The 20,043-nt window shown below is 36.1% G+C and overlaps 1 protein-coding gene and 1 long non-coding RNA gene across 4 annotated transcripts in view; one reads left to right on the top strand and one right to left on the bottom strand.

Annotated features, from left to right (window-relative positions):
• The window catches only part of Syt1 (synaptotagmin 1), a 507,557-nt gene that overhangs the window by 87,930 nt on the left and 399,584 nt on the right, over nucleotides 1-20,043 (bottom strand). For all 3 annotated transcript variants that reach the window (XM_046465103.2, XM_046465102.2, XM_058585775.1), the window contains one exon: nucleotides 6,337-6,454. In XM_046465103.2, the coding sequence (XP_046321059.1) occupies nucleotides 6,337-6,454 (118 nt within the window). The remainder of the gene's footprint in view (nucleotides 1-6,336; nucleotides 6,455-20,043) is intronic.
• The window catches only part of LOC131424982 (uncharacterized), a 148,448-nt gene that overhangs the window by 81,022 nt on the left and 47,383 nt on the right, over nucleotides 1-20,043 (top strand). The window lies entirely within an intron of this gene.

Below are 20,043 nucleotides of genomic sequence, written 5' to 3' on the forward strand. Positions count from 1 at the left end.
AGTTAGATTTAGATATCCCCTTCTTTTTTTTTTCTTATAAGTTCTTGGGAATTGGAATGCAAAGGATTCAAAGCAAGGATCTACAGTAGAGAAGCTACTAGTTCGATTAGGCTTGTCCCTGTGAGGTAGGAAGGCCTCAGATTTGTATCATTTGCTTCATGGATATATAAGATAGAGGTATAATCTTTGTGCAGTGCATTTTGAATTCACTATATAGGAGGAAAATAAACTGACCCTGTCAGAGAGTAGTAAAAAAGTTTTAAAAAAGTTTTCTGCAATCTGTATTTGGGGTAAAAATGGGAGTTCATAACCCACTTGAATGTAATGTATGAAATATGATATGTCAAGAGTTTTGTAATGTTTTGAACAACCAATAAAAAACAACAACAACAACAACAACAAAAAACAAGGTGCTAAAAAAAAAAAGTTTTCTTGGATCCTCCAAGTATAGAATCATGTCCTCAGCAATTAATGATGTTTGAGTTCTTCTTTTCCTATTTGTATCCCTTTAATTTCTTTTGTCTGTCTAATTGCTCTGGCTACAGTTTCAAGGACTATATTGAATAGAAGTGGTATAAGGGGGTATCCTTGTCTTGTTCCAGTTTTTTTTTTTTTTTTGCCATTTAGAATGATGTTGGCCTTGGGTTTAGCTTTTACAATGTTGTTTTACGTAGATAGCTTTTACAATGTTGAGGTATGTTCCTACTCTTCCTAGTTTTTCTAGTGTTTTGAACTTGAAAGGGTGCTGTATTTTGTCAAATGCTTTCTCTGTATCAATTGATATAATCACAGGATTCTTATCTTTAAGTCTACTGATGTGATGAATTATATTTATTGATTTCTTTATGTTGAACCAACCTTGCCTCCTTGGAATGAACCCCACTTGATCATGGTGCACTATTTTTTAAAATTTTTTTTGTATGTGATTTGCCAGAATTTTATTGAGAATTTTTGCAGCAATGTTCATCAGGGATATTGGTCTGAAATTTTCCTTCCTTGATATGTCTCTGTCTGGTTTTGGTATCAGGATGATACTAGCTTTATAGAATGAGTTTGGAAGGATTCCTTCCTTTTCTATTTCATGGAATAATTTGAGGAGTATTGGTATTAATTCTTCCTTGTAGGTCTTCTAGAACTCAGCTCTGAATCCATTTGGTCCTGGGCTTTTCTTGTTTGGTAAGCTTTTGATGGCATCTTCTATTTCCTAGCTTGAAATTCTATACTTAGAAGATTCAAAACCTCCACCAGAAAACTTTTAGAATTAATTAATGAAGTCAGCAAAGTAGTAGGATATGAAATCAATATCCATAAATCAAATGCATTTCTGTACATCAGTGATGACTCCTTGAAAGAGGAATTAGGAAAACTTCCCCATTCACAATAGCCTCAAAAAACATAAAATACTTGGGAATTAACTTAACAAAAGAGGTGAAAGACCTTTACAGTGAAAACTACAGAATACTAAAGCAAGAAATTAAAGAAGACCTTAGAAGATGGAAAGATCTCCCATGCTCTTGGATAGTCAAAATTAATATTGTCAAGTTTTAATTTTAAAATGGCCATACTACCCAAAGCACTATACAGATTCAATGCAAATTAAATTAAAATCCCAATGTCATTCCTTATAGAAGTAGAAAAAGCAATCATGAAATTCATTTGGAAAAATAAGAGACCCAGAATAGCCAAAGCAATCTTTAGCAAGAAGAAAGAAGCAGGAGGCATCATAATACCAGACCTTAAGCTATATTATAAAGCTATAGTAACAAAAATGGCATGATATTGGTACCAAAATAGACATGTAGACCAATGGTATAGAATAGAATTCACAGAGACAAACCCACATAAATACAATTATCTCATACTAGACAATGGTGCCAAATACATACATTGGAGAAAAGATAGCCTCTTCAACAAATGGTGAGGGGAGAACTGGAAACCTTTATTGCAGCAAAATGAAACTAAACCCCTATCTCTTACCATGTATAAAACTCAACTCAAAGTGGATCAAGCAAGGACCTAGAAATTAGACAAGAGATCCTGTGCCTAATAGAGGAAAAAGCAGGCCCAAATCTACATCATGTCATATTAGGCTTTGACTTCCTTAACAAGATTTCTAAAGAGCAAGAAATAAAATCAAGAATTAATGAATGGGATGGTCTAAAACTAAAAAGCTTCTTCTCAGCAACAGAAACAATGAGGTGAAGAGAGACCCTACATTTGGGGAGAAAATTTTTGCCACACACATGTCATATAGAGCACTAATCTCCAGGGTATGTAAAAACTCAAAAAACTTAAAGGCACACTCATACATTGCTGGTGGGACTGCAAATGGTGCAACCACTCTGGAAAGCAGAATGGAGATTCCTTAGAAAACTGCCATTTGACCCAGCTATCCCATTCCTCGATCTATACCCAAAGGACTTAAAATCAACATACTGTAGTAACACAGCCACATCAATGTTCATAGCTACTCAATTCACAATAGCTAAACTGTGGAAGCAACCTAGATATCCTTCAGTAGATGAATGGATAAAGAAACTGTGGTGTACATACACCCCAGCATTAAAAGACAATAAAACCATGGTATTTGCAGGTAAATGGATGGAGTTGGAGAATATCATGCTAAGTGAAGTTAGTTAGTGCCAAAAATACCAAAGGCCGAATGTTCTCTCTGATAAGTGGATGCTGATCCCAAACGGGGAGGAGGGAGGCATGGGAAAATGGAAGAACTTTGGGCAAAGGGGAGGGAGGTTGAGGAGGGTACATGGAGGCAGGAAAGAGATGGACATCATTACCCTAGGTACATGTGAGACTGCACATAGGGTGTGACACTACATGTGTAAAACCAGAGAAATGAAAAGTTGTGCTGCAATTGTGTACAATGAATCAAAATACATTCTGCTGTGCTATATACCTAATTTAAATAAATAAATAAATAAATTTTTCTTATTTTCTTCAATGTATTGCTGATCAATTCCTTATCTTGTCTTAATTCACTACTGGGTCTATTCAAAACATAGGGCTACTGATTTGCCTGAATTGATTGGACAATTCTATCAAATGGATGAATTGTTTTTTCCCCAGTGAATCAAGCAAGTTTTTAAACCATCTGTTGTTTTCACATTTTGCATAGTTATCCCAAGATTTGATAAAGTCAGTAATAGAAATAACTACAGAAATATTTAGTGAGCACTTAGTTGTTTCAGGTTCTGGGCTGTCACTTAGTTCTCAAAATAAACTTTTCTGCAGTGTCCCCTTATCACTCTGCTTCATGGATAATGCAAGTGAGATTTAGAAGAGCTACATAACTTGTTCAATGTTAAATTGCTAGTAGTGGCAGAGTGGGGTGTAAACATTGGCCAAACATCCCACTTTGGTTCCAATTAACTAGCCATTTCCAGTAAATGCAGTTTGGCGTTTGGATTACCTGAAATGATCTTATTATATAATTTTGGTCTCCTTGTACGTAGGTCAGCTTACTCTGAGACAGACCATTCAAATGCTTAAAGTTGTTTTAATGGTAAGTAGGTTAAACAAATTTGAAATGCAGGACTTGTTTTTTCAGGCCATACCTCCTTTGTAAATAATTCATTATTCATTCAGCAGCTATGCTCAGTGCTACCAGTCAGTGAGAGCATTGTGAGAGACATAAATACAGAACGCAGCCTAGTGAGAGAGAAGTGCGATGTTACAGAGGTGTGAACAAACTGCTAGTGGCATTTAAAAAAGACAAAGATTTATTTTAGTGGGATAGATCAGAAAAGGCTTCACAGAGTCCCACCACCTAAAACTTTCTCTCTCCCCACGCAATCCCATGCTTCACTTCTGCTCCTCTTCCAGGTTGTTTCCAAAATGTCACCTACTCATCAGGCCTTCCCTTACCACCCCATTTACATAACTTCCAACATTCTTTACCATCTTACCTGCTTTACTTCTCCATAGTACTGGTCACCTCACTATATGCTTTTTCATTTATTGACTTCTTATCTGTCTCCCCACGTTAAAATACAAGCTGTAGGAGGGCAGAGCCTTTTGTTGGTTTTGTCCACTAAAGTGAATCTAGTGCTTGCACAATGAAGGAAACAGTACTTCAACTGGACCTGCAGAATGGGTAGGATTGAGCTAGACATTGGTTGAAGAGAGGGAATTCCAGGTAAAGGAAACCTCCTAAGCAAAGAAAGGTAGCAAGTCACACTGTGAATTTGGAGAAGAGTGTGATTGTCCATTTGGTTGCAGTGAGATATGGTATGACATAGTCTGAAATTACCTACATTATGTGGTTACAGTGGTTATGATTTAATTCAGCAGGCAGCAGGAAGCCCTTAAAATTTGACCTCTTTAAGAGTATTTGTACTTTAATTATTAGATATTAAATAAAGATACTTAAACAAAATCAATCCAGGTAATTCAAGTGTTGGGGTGGAGCTAGGTTGTGTGGGTTCTGAAACTAATAAAGTTTTGATGATTTTCTTTAGAGAAAAGGATACAAAATTATGAATCTTAAATTAGATCTGACCTCTGAGTGTACCCCTTTCCTGTCACACTGGTGTGTTAGTACAGTGGGTGGTAGGAGCCATCCCGGATTTCCTTCCTTTGCTGGGCTTGTTAGCAGTAAGTAATATATGTAATATATGGCTATGAATGGAAGCCACGTACATATAGCCTGCTAGACCCAGGTTTCCTTAGCCAAATCCTGAAAATGCCCGTAGCTTCTCTGATATAATGGAATAAGAAGGGATGGATGATGAAGGAAAAGTCATGTGGAAAGAGACAGCAAATTGTGATTAAAAATGGCAGCTGAAATGTCTATGACCATGGGAACTTTACGAACTTGAGAGAAGCCAGTACAAGTAAGGCGCCCTGAATCTTTACTGCCTTCATGGAAACACTGCTGTGGAACTCTGCTGAAGGACCCAGGGTAAACTAGAAAGACTAGGGGAGTACTGGATGTGGTGATGAGAGGATGGTTGGCATGGAAGTTAGGAAAGGAGCCTATGAGGAACCATTACCGGAACCATTAATGGCACATGGCTATTGAACCAGAAGAGATGGAAAGGTCAAGGTATGTGAAGACCTTAGGATACTAAGTAGTAATCTGAGAGCAAACTGTAATTGTAGTAAAAAAATTTCTCTGCATGTTTTTCACTAGGCATATTAAATATTCTTCATATTTTCAGAGGAAACTGCGCTCATTGCTCCAAATTTGCTTTGTCATGCTGTTAAGGCAATGAAAACAGGACATTATTTAATAGGGTCTTGGTGATAGGAAAGAATTAGTGTATCTTCCCCAGGTGGCTTATTTATAAAGAGAAGTAAACTTAGGTACAAGGGGAAATTGGTTGACAAATTAGTGGGTTAGTAAGTGGAAATTCAACTTTAGCATTTTTTAGCTGTTGTGCTTTAGAATATAATATCACCATGCTGTATTAGTGTGACCTTTTGAAGTTTGCAATACTTTTATTAGAGAAAGTGTTGAGTAACAAGTAGTATCCATTGTAAATCTGTGGACAGAAACAATGTCAACTGTAGTCTACTTATGATGACCTTGTGGTGTATCAGGAAAATTCTTCACACTTTAATGATTTACTGGAACATTAAAAATATAATTGATTTAATCATACAGAGGAGAAAAAAATTATGTTCAACCATGGAAATGACAAGTCCTTGACTTGACTTTGCTTTGGAACAAGAATGTACTTTATCCACTCTTTATTATTATGTTTGGGTTGTATATACTTTAAACCCCAAAGCCCCCCTATTTATTCTAAGCTATAGTACTGAATGCATTACTATGGGAGTTCACTTTCAAACAGATGATATATATATATATATATATATATATATATATATATATATATATATATATATAAAATCTAAAATAGCCAAGCCTTTAATAAAATGATATTATAAAAATTATGTTAGACTATCAAATACCTAATAAACAAGTCTCTGATGAAGACTTTATATATATATCTTGGGTGAATTTGAGCCAAAAACAAAAACAAAAACAAAAACAAAACCCCTCAAACTATAATCTGTCACAGTAGGGTCTTTCAGAAGGGAAGCAGAAATTTTTAGCTTTCAATGCCATAGAAATGGCAATTGATACTTTGGCTATGAAGAAGGAAAATAGATTTTATGTTTGATGCCAATTCCAATAAATTGAGAGTGGCTTCCTGGGGCACAGCGTTAGGATGGATTCTGAGACTGCTTCCAGGCTTAGTAGGAGAGAGGACTGTGATCAATTAAGGAGTAGGGAGTCACAGCAGGTGTGCAATGCATTTGGTATCCATGATGAAACAGCATTTAAAAAAATCAATAATCACCAGGACTTACCAGATAAGCCACCCACATCCATCTTCTTCAGATTCTTTGCCTCCAGAATGACGACAGTCAGTTTACCAGCAGTAGGTACATAGCGGAGGGAGAAGCAGATGTCACCCAATTTCTCTTGCTATGAAAACCAATAAAAGAGGTATTAACAATTTTTCAGATAAAGGTGAATGAATATAGTTTGTATGTACATATTGTAAATTCCTTGAGAGAGGAGGGTTATGACAATTAGAATCTGAAAACTTTTAGGACCATGGGTACACAGTGGTTCTTTTATTCATTAAGGAATCATCAAGAATTATACCAGTTTTTAAAAAAGCACATTTATACTTTAACATCCATCAAAATATATTTATAATTCAGTGGTACTGGAAGTGATACCCAAATGAGCACTGCAAAATGCTCAACAAAAATTTATAACTTTATAAAAAAGCTTTGAAAAGGGCTTAACACTTGTTTAGTAGACTCAACCTACCTCGATTTTTTTTTTTTACATATCAAATAGGATTATGTCTAACATTTTATGTTTATAGTTTTGGGAATAAAGACTTCCATTTGTGTTTTATTAAATTACTATTTATTGGTGAAAATTCTGAATTCCTAATAACTGAACTGAAATGAAATATGTTTTATACTTTTAGTTTTATTCATTTCAAATGAAGAAGTCTGACTTTCTTTGTCCTTATCTTAAAATTTGTAAAAAAAATTGATATGTGTAGTTATACAATGTGAAGAATCTCATAGCTCTTCATGTTATTCATTACATCATATTTTAGACACACAAAAAATTCACCGATGCTGTACTAAGGCATTTTTAAACAACTAATGCTGCATGTAAAATGATTAAACTACCCTCCACCCTGCCCCCGAAAGGACTCCTATCAATTCCCCCATCTTAAGTGAGACTCTGGGATTCTGTAGGATTACATATTATTCTGTAGGATTACTGGTTAAGAACCATGCTGTTGCTCAACAGAGTAGAATTTGCATTCACGTGTGTGTGTGTGTGTGTGTGTGTGTGTGTGTGTGAGAGAGAGAGAGAGAGAGGAGTATGCTGTGCCCTTCTTAGATCCAGGAGGCTCCCTGCTGCTTTGTAACACAAGGAATTAGCTTTATGTCAAATCAGAGTTGTTTCTTAGTGTTTTCCCTTACAAAATACGAATTCTGATTCAGAAGAAGGCAACAGTTGTGTCAGACTTCTGCAGATAAACTTTTAACATAGGAATGAGGTACAGAGGGAATGAGGTACAGAAGCCTATATACTCAGGAACTTCTCATGCCATACTCAGATGAGGATTATATTTGGCCTTATCTATATATAATCTGACATGTATGTGACACCAGCCAGTCTTCAATGTAGAAATAACTGCCTAGAGGTAATTTAACAATGTAAGGAAGTATAACTACTTATTTTGGGATACTCATTATATCCATCTTTCAAGAAAGAAAAGGTATGATTTATCTGTAGGTAAGATGTAGGGAGAGAAGGAGAAAAGGTAATACTTTCTGCTGAAGTAATGCCTCTGTTGGAAACAATACTACATGTGTTTATGGTCTCTATTCTTTCATTTCTCAAATTTCTCAAGTCCCCATAGCATCTTACATCTTACCACTCTATGTTAATAAGAGCTGGGTTTTTTTTTTTTTTTTTTTTGGTACCAGGGGTACTTAACCACTGAGCCTATCCCCAGACCTTTTTATTTTTTATTTTGAGTCACAGTCTCATTAAGTTGCTGAGGACCTTGATAAATTGCTGAGGCTGGCTTTGGACTTGTGATCCTCCTGCCTCAGCCTGGCTAGCCTCTGGGATTACCGGTGTACACCACTCATTCTGGCAGAAAAGTTTGTATTTCTATTGTTGTTTGCATGTCTTAATTCTCCCACATGACTGTACCCTCCCTGAAGGCTGGGTCCTTGACTGGATATCACTTCCCATACATTTTCAAGTGTAAATAGGTAGAAACTTTAGATAATACACCTGTTTGAAATTACTGAGGTCATAACTCCCTTTCATTAGAATAAAACAATAGGGAGTTTCTTGTAATGTGCCAAGTTCACCTGATGTGCCCACTCACCCTTAGGAATTAATTGACACACCAGGAGAGTCTAGTGGAATATATTACTTTTTATAATCTCTGAAAATAAGAGAGGGAGTTAATATGGAAATTAACGCAAAGTGTGGCAAATTCATCTGAACTTTATGAGACAAGAGAAATGAAAATGAACAAAATTGCTGTTCAAAATTCTCATTAGGTGGAGGGTTCTTTGTGGTGGAATCTGCCTGTTCTCCTGGACAGCCTCCTTGGGGAGCTGTCTGTGCTGCATGGTCGGGTTACTCTAACCCTTGCAATAGGCAAGTCAGACATGACCACTCTCTGATATCATACCCCTCTCTCTGGCTCATTGGTAGCAATATATAAACATCAGTTTACAACATTTTATTACTACAAAGTTTTAGAAACCAAGATTTTCTAAATTGTTAAAACAAATTTCCTTTCAGTTTATGATGATGGGGGGGGGATTTTCTTGGAAAAAAAGATAACCAAATCTAAATAGCAGATCCTACTACTTCCTAACAATTCCATCTAGTTTTCTGCACAACACCGTGGAGCGTGCTGATATGTCCACTTATAAGTGAAAACTTCGTGACTTAGAAGTTACAGTTTTCATAATATCCCAGTGAGGAACTGAAGCAAGGTCTTTTGACACAAAATCATGTTTTCTTTACTACTAAGTGGCCATGTTGAATGATAAAAATTAATAGTGCAACCCATCATCCACTTGGATATTCCACTCTCACTTTAAATTAATTATGCTAAAGTCCTCCCCTTGAGTGTTCTCCTTTCCAACATCCCTTCCTGTCAGGGTCACTAATTAATCTGTTTTCAGTGGCCAATTCCCCTTTTCTCTGTTTTCCTGTATTCATTTAACTCACAAGTCTTGTTTTTTTTCTTTTTTTTTTTTTTTTGGTAAATGTGTCATAGACTTCATTTTCTTTCATTTCCTTTTTCTTTTATCATCAGTGTAAGCTTTACCTTAACCACCTCAACTATGTCCACCTCCAGCATGACTTCCACCTCCATATGATGTTTGCCACTGTCACCACTGCTACCCAACACCATGAGCTCAGCACCACCATCCCCACCACCTCCATTCTCACCATCAGCTCCATAGTGTTTGAGATCAAGCCCTAACCACTTCTGTCATATTTTTAAAAAATACTCTCATGAAACACCTCTTTAGTTTCAGTGTTTCCAAAGTTCAATGCAGGCTGCAAACTAATGCCATATGAATGTTTGAAAGGTTCAACCCTCTTGTCCTGACTTTTAAGAAGCTCTGTGTTTGCCTCTGCCCTAACTGTCCAAACCTTTTTCTCCGCCTCTTCAACCTTTAGAATACATCTTGAATGTATTCTCTCCTCATTTATAACACAGTTGATATTAGGTGACCAACTGTCCCCATTTGCTCAAGACTGCAGGGAAAGGCCTCAGTCCCAGGAAAACCAAGACAAGTGGTAACCTTAAATCAATGTCATCAATATTCTTGGCTTAAACTCCTTTAACAGTCTTCTAATAGCTTCTCCACACCTACTCTTGCTCCTTTCCAATATTTTCCTTATATAAAAAGCAGAAGGATCCTTCCAAAATGGGATTATGATCATGGGACCATTCTATTCAAAGCCCTTCAATATTTTCTCATTTCACTTAGAATAACATGTATTGCTTACACTAAAATATGATCTGACTCTTCTATCTCTTAACACTATTCTGATCTCATTTCTTCTTCCCCAAACATGCCCAGTCCAAATCTGTAAGAGGGTCTTCTGTATTTGCTATTTACTCTGTCTGCAATATTCTCCCCCAGATGCCATTATGAATCATTCTGTTATTTGGCTTTATACTCATGTCACCTCTTTAGAGAGCCTTTTTATGGAAAGCTATCTAAGTGATCTAATACACTCTTAAGCACACATTCCACCGGTGTCCTAGCACCTGTCATCACTTGATATTCTGTTTCTTTAGGTTTACCCCACCAAAACATCACACCTATGTGAGAAGAGACTTGTTTTTCTCGCTGCCATGTTCCTAGTGCTACAACAGTGCCTGGTACAGAATAGAGTTCCATATATGCCTGTCAAATGAATAATGCAGGTTCTCTACAATTGAATGCAGTCAGAATGGTCTTCTCAGTATCTGCTTTTTCAAAGCTTGGGTTCTCTAGAGAAGCAAACTCAGAATAAAGGCAAGGTTTATTGGAGTATGACCATTTGATCAACACTTATGGCACGGGTGGGAGGGGAGAGAAGCAGGATTGCACAAGTGAAGAACTTGGGCTGTGACATAATGACATCGAAGGCCTCAGCCAGTTCTCTGGGGTACTCTGGAGCTCAGATAGCTCTTCAGAGATGTTCTGAATTGGGGCACCAGAGATAAGACTTTACAATCCTGAATCAGCTAAACACTGAGTGTGGGCTGCCCTTATATCTAGTGTCAGGATCTCTTCAGCTTAGGATAATGTCAAGAACTTAGTTATGAGCTGTCAGTCATCAACACTCTTGACAACCAGGACAATAAATACCTTAGTCATAATGGTGCAAACATTGGGAGTTCACCACGGCAATCACTACTTCTCCATGAGCTATGTACTTTCCCACTACCATTTTTTTTTTTTTGCTTAGTTAATAAATCCACCTGAAATGTCTCTATTCCCTTCTGCCTAGTTAAATTACTCCTACACATGAAGGCCTAATCCAATTTTGTATTTTTAATGAAGCACCTCCTTATGCATGGCTTTCTGGTAGAAATTTATTTGTAGCCAATATTATGGTGCCCAGAGATGATTTTTCCCCCTATTTACTTTGCATATTTTATGGTTTGGGTATGAGGTGCTCCATGAGATGCTTATATGATAATGCAAGAATGTTCAGAGGTGAAATGATTAAATCATGAAAACTATAACTTCATCAGTGGATTAATCTTTTTAATAGATTGATGGATTACTGGGTGTTAACTAGGCAGGGTATGGCTATAGGAAGTAGGTCACTGAGGGTGTGCCCTTGGGGATTATATATTTTTCCCCTGGCTCCTCCTGTTTCCCAGCAGCCAAGAGCAACAGCTTTCCTCCATTATACCCTTCTACCATGATGCTCCACCTCATCTTAGGCCCAGAGCAATGGAATCAGCTGGCCACAAACTGAAACCTCTGAAACTGTGAGCCCAAAATAAACTTTTCCCTTCTCTAAGTTGTTCTGATTTTGTATTTTGCTCACAGAGAAGAAAAGCTAACTAACAAAGCTTATGTGAGTTCAACTTGTTATGGGACAGACAGATGTGAATGGTTGGAACACAAGATTGAGAAAATAATTCTATAAAATGGACCCACTCTGCTGACCCCTACATACTTTCTTTTCCAAGAAGCAATTTATCTGCAGCCCTGCCTGGCCTAAATGGACAGGATATGTCACATTTCTTAGCAAACTACCTGTTATCTGCAGGAGAAATGTAGGTCCAAAATAAATGTCCATGGGAGAAACCCAGGAGGCTTTTGTGACCAGATCCTGAAACACTGGGAGATAAGGATAGTTTCTCCTAACTATCAAATCTGTAAGAATGTATGGTTAAGAATCCAATTAGAACCAGTCAACATGGGCCAAGGTGACCTAGAATTGCCATGAATGATCTTTTTTTTTTTTTTTGGCAGGAGATGGGGAGAGGGGGGGTAGGGAGTGGGGTGTGCAGTTTGCCAAGGATTGAACTCAGGGATATTTGGCTACTGAGCCACATCCCCAGCCCTAGTTTCTGTTTTATTTAGAGACAGGGTCTCACTGAGTTGCTTAGCATTGCGCTTTTGCTGAGGCTGGCTTTGAACTCAAGATCCTCATGCCTTAGCATCCCCTCTCCCCTAGCCACTGGGATTACAGGTCTGCACCACCAAGCCTGGCTTGATAGTGCATACTTGAAAGTCTGATGTCGTCTTGCTGTCAGTCAAAAGTGAAGAGGTGGATCTGGGCAGGACTGTCTGGAAACTTTTCTGGGATCCTCAATAAAACTGGAGTACAGGAGGGGTACATTGTCCCTCTCCTCGCTGAGAGGACCCAATCTCTCTCGAGAGTGTTCCTTTTTCCTTTTCTATCCCTTCAATAAACTCATTCCTATTACTCTGAGCAACGTGTCTGAAATCTTTCTGACTTGATAACAAGAATCGGGGTTTGAAGGGAGTCTTCACTCTGCCTCAGTTTCTCAGAAGGCCATAATTCTGTAACAAACTCATATTCCAGAGGAGCAGGAATTTCACTTTATACTACCTCTATACAAAGCTCCAGGTACATAATTAGAGCTTCTAAATAACTGTGGGCTGTTTGTATTAAAATGAGAACCTCACCAGTCTTTTGCTTTGCAAACAGCACTGATGCTAGTGTTCTATCAACAGTGTCTCCAGTTTAATCAACAAGTCAACTAATGGATTTATTTGAAGCTCCTCCTTTGTGCCTAGTACTATGAACACTGCCACATTAGCTCTGAAATGAGACTAGAAACAAAAACATTTCTGGAGGTGTTGCTTTTATAAGATAATTTCAAGACCCTGTAGAGTTGCAGCCAACAGATGAGTGCTTTTGCGGGTGTGATTATCTCATGAAGGGGTCTTATTACTATTAGGAATTTCAGCTTTATGTATAATTTATTTTAGTCAATTGCCTGATCACTAGGTGGAAACTGCCAGTTAGTGTTAGAGAGTTCCAACTGTGAGATTCAGAGAAATTAACCTGCTCTTTTAGAATATGGAACTGACAATCAGAAGGTACTTTTGTTCTGAGCAGCTTGATAATTCCATTATTTTCTTTTAAAAAACATTCACTGAATAGCATAGATGCAAATTAATGATTTTGTAGACAACTATAGCAATACCTTTCATTTTTGAAAAGCATTATAGATATTAGAATAAAGGTCATCTCTAATGGATAAAAAAAAGCTTGATTTAAAAATGAATATTTACTTGATGGCTTCTATAGCACCATCTATCATTTTATGTATAAAAAGAAGGGTTTACTTTAGTGGCCTTTGAAAATGGGGCTAAGTTCATAGATTTGTTGGGAACACTGTACCTTTGAATGAGTTTTAAAAAGGTACCTGAATTGACTTAGTGCCATGACATTTTAAAAGGACATATTCTATTTATGTTAATTGTAAGAAGATTCTCCTATGTGTTAAATTGGCAATAGATTTTCTGATGAGTGGATTTTTTTTTCCCTAAGGTTGGGAGTCTATTTAGAGGTGACAAATAAATGGAGGTCTAATGGTAATTCAGATCATTTGCATATTCTCCATTTTACAAATGCTAAAACGTCCTTTTAAGAAGGACAATGTCATGGTTTTAATTTTAATAAGAGATGGGTGGCTTTAAATATATCCTTTGGGTGGTAATATTTTTGAACTTCATTTTATTCCCATAACTATGCTTATACCCCCAAAGTATCTGCCAAATCGGTATTTACATCTAATGGACCAGATGGTCACAGTGTGAAATGTTGCTTTGAAATGTACCCAGGCTAAAAAGACTGAATCTGGCCTAGTGTGCAAATGTACAGCAAAATTTCCAGGTGAATGAGGCAGTTTGTTTTGTCTTTGTACATTTATTTTGTGGGGATATTATATAATCCATTATTTTGTATTCATTCTATTAATCATTTTTTAATTAAAAAGTAATTATTAAATTCCACCATAGACTTCCTAGCTCATGTCTTGACTCTATGATACTCTTGAGGAATAATATAATATGTTGACTGAACCTCAGAGGTAGCAGAGATGCTTTGGGAGGAAACACTCCAGAATCCAGCAACAGAACCAAGGAGATTTATTCTTCAATAAATAAAAATTTCTCCAAGCCATCTCAAATGCACTCTCTATGCAAATGGAGCTTTATGGCATATTTCCCCTTTTAACTAGAGCTAGTTTTGTGTGTGTGTGTGTGTGTGTGTGTGTGTGTGTTGGTGGGTGGCATGTCAAGTGTCCTGAAAGAGAGAGTACTTGGGCTCAGATGTGAGGTTTTAGCAGAAAAAGGTTTGGACAAACCTTCTCCAAAAGAGGGTAAGAATATTCTAGGAACATAAATGCACAAAGTCATTGATTCTTTTGGCATCTTAAAATATGCTATTCTTCTAGAAGTACAAAATTCATAAAATTTAATTGTAAATGGATTCCTATTTGATAGTTTAGAAATCCCAAATTTTATCATGATCTCTTTAGATTTTGATTAAGAGATGGACTTGTTCCATTAGAAATAATAATGAACAATGGAAAAGAAGATATTCTGATGTGATCAAAATAAGGATTGTGAAAATAGAAAATCAAAATACCTATGAAGAGTAATAGCAATAAGGATTAGAATAGAATGGTAGAAAGAGCACTCGACCACTGTGGGCATCAGTTTGGTATTCACTTATTCAATAGGTATTTATTGGGTATTTCCTATGTGCCAGACACTATTCTAGGCACTGAGACCCAGCAGTCAATCAAACATGCAAAATCAATGAACAAAATAAACATAGTAAAATATATGTTTGCTAGTAGTATGTGCTATGGAAAAGTACAAACCAGTAGGGGAAGAAGGAGCATAGTTTGAAATCAAATTACATACAGGAGAAAACCAATTCAGATCTCAGCTGATTTCTCAACCCAAACCCTCAAAGCTAGGAGGTCCTGGAATAACATATTTGTAGCTCTGAAAGAAAAGGGATGCCAACCAAGAATTTTATATCCAGCAGAATTAAGCTTAAGATTTGAAGATGAAATAAAAACCTGCAATGATAAACAAAAGTTAAAAGAATTCACAACTAGAAAACCTGAACTATAGAACATTCTCAACAAAATATACCATGAGGATGAAATGAAAAAAAAAAAAGTAAAAACTGGCTAAGGGAAGAACTACACTAAAGAAATAGCCAATCAAAGGAGAAACTAAGTCAAATTAAAAACCAGAAATAAACCAAAATGACTGGGAATACAAATCACATCTCAATAATAACCTTGAATTTTTAAAGACTGAAGCTCATCAATCAAAAGACATAGACTGGCAGATTGGATTTAAAAAAATTATGCTGTCTTCAAGAGACTCACCTCATAGGCAAGACATCCACAGTCTGAAGGTGAAAGGATGAGAAAAAATATTACTCACATGGATCGGGTAAAGAAGTAGGGGTTTCCATCCTCATATTATATAAAGTGGACTTCAAGCCAAAGTTAATCATAAGGGACAAAGAAGGACACTTCATACTGCCTAAGGGAATTATATATCAGCAAGGCATAACAATCGTAAATATTTAGGCCCCAAACAATAAAGCATCTATATACATCAAACAAACCCTTCCAAATTTCAAGAATCAAATCGACCACAACACAATAATACTGGGTGACTCTAACACACCTCTCTCACTACTGGAGAGATCTTCTAAACAAAAACTAAATAAAAAATCTATAGAACTACATAAAATAATCAATAATTTATACCTAACAGACATATATAGAATATTTTACCAATCTATGAGCGAATACACTTTCTTCTTGGCAGCACATGGGTCCTTCTCTAAAATAGGCCATATCTGATGGCACAAAGCAACTCTTAGTAAATACAAAAAAATGGAAATAATACCCCGCATTCTATCAAGTTTTAATGGAATGAAATTAGGAATCAATGAAAAAAAAAGCCACTTTAACACCTGGAGACTAACTTATACACAATTGAATGATGAATGAATAGCAGAAGAAATCAAGGATGAGATAAAAAAAAACTTAGAGGTATATGAGAATAGTGATACAATATATCAAGATGTGGTGGTGCACACTTGTATTCTCAGTGGCTTGGGAGGCTGAGGCAGGAGGATCACAAATTCAGCCTCAGCAATTAGTAAGGTATTTAACAACTCAGTGAGACCCTGTAAAGGCAGGGAATGTGGCTCAGTGGTTAAGCATCCCTGGTTCAATCCCTAGTATTAAAAAAAAAAAATTCTTCGGGACACTATAAAGGCAGCACTAAGAGGAAAGTTTGTTGCATTGAGCTCATTCATTAAAAGAATAATAAGTCAATGAATAAATGTCTTAACATTATATCTCAAAGCCCTAGAAAAAGAGGAACAAATCAACATCAAAAGCAGTAGAAGACAGGAAATAATTAAAATCAGAACTGAAATCAATAAAATTGAAATAAAAGAAATAATTCAAAAATAAATAAAATAGATAAACCCCTAGCCATGCTAATGAAGAGAAAGAGAGAGAAAACTCAAATTACTAAAATATGTAATGAAAAGGAAATATCCAAATGGACACTACTGAAATACATAAGATAATTAGAAACTATTTTAAAAATATATACTCCAATTAAATAGAAAATTTTGAAAATATCAACAAATTTCTAGAGACATATGAACTACCCAAACTGAATCAGGAGGACACATATGATTTAAACAGATCAACTGCAAGCAATGAAATTGATCAAAAGCCTACCAATCAAAAAAAAAAAAAAAGTTCAGGACCAGATGGAATCTCAGCTGAGTTCTATAAGACCTTCAAAGACAAATTAACACCAATACTCCTCATATTATTCCATGAAATAGAAAAGGAGGGAACCTTTCCAAACTCATTCTAAGGCTAATGTCACCCTGATACCCAAACCAGACAAGGACACATCAAGGAAAGAAAACTTCAGACCAATATCCCTAGTGAACATAGATATAAAAATTCTCAATAAAATTCTGGAAAATTGTATAAAAAACATATTAAAAAGATAGTGCACCATGATCAAGTGGGGTTCATCCCAGAGATGCAAGGATGGTTCCACATTCAGAAATCAATAAGTGTAATTCATCACATCAATACACTTAAAGACAAGACACATGATCATCTCAATAGATGCAGAAAAAAACATTTGATAAAATATAGCATCCCATCATGTTCAAAACACTAGAAAAACCAGGGATAGTAGGAACACACTGCAACATTGTAAAAGTCATATATGCTAAGCCCATGGCCAACATCATTCTAAATGGAGAAAAATTGAAAGCATTCCCTCTAAAAACTGGAACAAGACAAGGATGCCCTATTTCACCACTTCCATTCAATATTGTCCTTGAAACTCTAACCAGAGCAATTAGAGAGGAGAAAAAAATTAAAGGGATATAAATAGAAAAAGAACTCAAACTATCACTATTTGCAATGACATGATTCTATACTTAGAAGATCCAAAAAATTCCACAGAAAACTTCCAGAACTAATTAATGAATTCAGCAAAATAGCAGGATATAGAATCAATACCCATAAATCAAACACATTCCTATACATCAGTAATTAATCTACTGAAAGAGAAATTAGGAAAACTACCCCATTCACAAAAGCCTCAAAAAAAAAAAAATACGTGGGAATGAATCTAACAAAAGAGGCAAAAGACATCTACAAAGAAAACTACAGAGCACTAAAAGAAATTGAAGAAGACCTTAGAAGATGAAATGGCCCCTCATGCTCCTGGACAGGAAGAATTAATATTGTCAAAATGGCTGTGCTACCAAAAGTGTTATACAAATTTAATGCAATTCCTATTAAATCCCAATGACATTCTTCATAGAACTAGAAAAAGCAATCATGAAATTCATTTGGAAAAATAAGACCCATAATAGCCAAAGTAATCCTTAATAAGAAGACTGAAGCAGGAAACATCACAATACCAGATCTGAAACTATACTACAGAGCCATAGTAACAAAAACAGCATGGTATTGGCACCAAAACAGACATGTAGACCAATGGTACAGAATAGAAGACACAGAGACAAAGCCACATAAATATAGTTACCTTATACTAAACAAAGGCACCAAAAACATTCATTGGAGGAAAGATAGCCTATTTAACAAATGGTGCTGGGAAAACTGGAAATCCACATGTATCAAAATGAAATTAAACTACCACCTCTCATCCTGCACGAAACTGAACTAAGAGTGGATTAAAGAGTTAGGCACTAGAACAGAGACACTGTGCCTAACGGAGGAAAAAGTAGGCCCAAATCTTCACAATGTTTGCCTATGATCAGACTTCCTTAACAAGACTCCTAAAGTGCAAGAAGTAAAATAAAGAATCAATAAATGGGATGGATTCAAACTAAAAAGCTTTTTCTCAGTAAAGGAAACAATCAATATTGTGAAGAGAGAGCCTACAGAATGGGAGAAAAATCTTTACCACATGCACCTCAGATACAGCATTAATCTCCAGGATATATAAAGAACCCAAAAAACTTAACACCAAAAAAAACCAAATGACCCAATCAATAAATGGGCTAAGGAACTGAATAGACACTTCACAGAAGAAGAAATACAACCAATCAACAAATATATGAAAAAATGTTCAACATCTCTAGCAATTAGAGAAATGCAAATCAAAACCAAGATTTCATCTCACTTTAGTCAGAATGGCAATTGAAATGGATTTTTTAAGGCTTCAAATGATATTCATTTTACTGAGCCAAAATATGTTTTTCAGGTCTCTTTACCATGAGCTCTCATCAGAATTCATTAACTTCCTTCTCGGATTCTGTAATACAAAGCTTTTCTGATGAGTTTTTCTGCCTCTCTGGTCACTTAATTCTGGTCTCCTTTCTCAAGGCTTGGTTCTAGCTTTCTTTTCTTTATAAGCAAATCTTATTGCAGCTTTTGACTTTAGTTATAATACAGAAATAACTCCCAGGTTGATATCTATAGTGTAGATCTTTTTCTATGCTCCAGAGTCATAGATCCAACAGCCTACTTGTGGTTGAATATTTCATACCCATCTTACTCATATGCTAAAATCTGAATTTATGTTTGGTTGCTATCAATTCACCATATGGCACCAAACCTGGCTCATTCAATTTCAAAATTATATGAAAGGCTGTCATATTGCCCAGTGGGTGACACAGCATTCATGATGGCATTAAAATTTAGTTGACAGTAATGAAAAAGGAAATATCAAAATGGATACCTGCCATCATCCTTTATCTAAGGTAAATGTGAAAAGGAGCAAAAATGGGGAAGATGTCAGGTGTGCCCTGGAGCTTGGGATACTGCTTTAGTTGGTAAAAGGTGAGTGGAATCCAAGCAAATGATTAATTGTCTAAGAATATGTGAAAAGAAGGGAAAATAATGAACAGCCTGTGGAAGGCAACCAAAGACAAACCATAATCAAGTTGCTTTGTCCCTTTAACATTTTCCTGCTGTCAACTATGTGTCCTTGATTTCCTGAGTCAAGCTCAACTTTAAATGTTTTATTTTCTTATTCTCATCTGACTTAAAAGCTTGAGGAGAAGTAGCCTCTTCCAAACAACAATCTGGATTATGGGAACCAGGGTTATCTACCATTCAAATATAAATACCAAGTAGTTTTGAAACATAGAAACATATACTTGTAAATAACAATGAGGAGTTGGCCTATGCAGCTCTAAAGGAATTATTTAAAAGAGATATGCCTGAACGTAAGCCATTAATCCTGGAACGTTCATGAAAACCCAATACCAGATAATCTTGAAAGGCATTATTTGGCACTTTGACCCTGAACTGTCATTTCTAGTGGCAGAGGCATGAATTTGAATAATTTATACATTAGGCTTACCGTCAGGGCAACAATGAATTTTTGCTATCTGTATTCAACAACTGTAAGCTTTGTATTTCAAGTTTTCTTGCTCTGTAGCTACTTTTAATG

Source organism: Marmota monax, unplaced genomic scaffold, assembly GCF_021218885.2.
Source record: "Marmota monax isolate L192 unplaced genomic scaffold, Marmota_monax_Labrador192_F-V1.1 WCK01_AAM20220418_F8-fsc00146, whole genome shotgun sequence".
NCBI lineage: Eukaryota > Metazoa > Chordata > Mammalia > Rodentia > Sciuridae > Marmota > Marmota monax.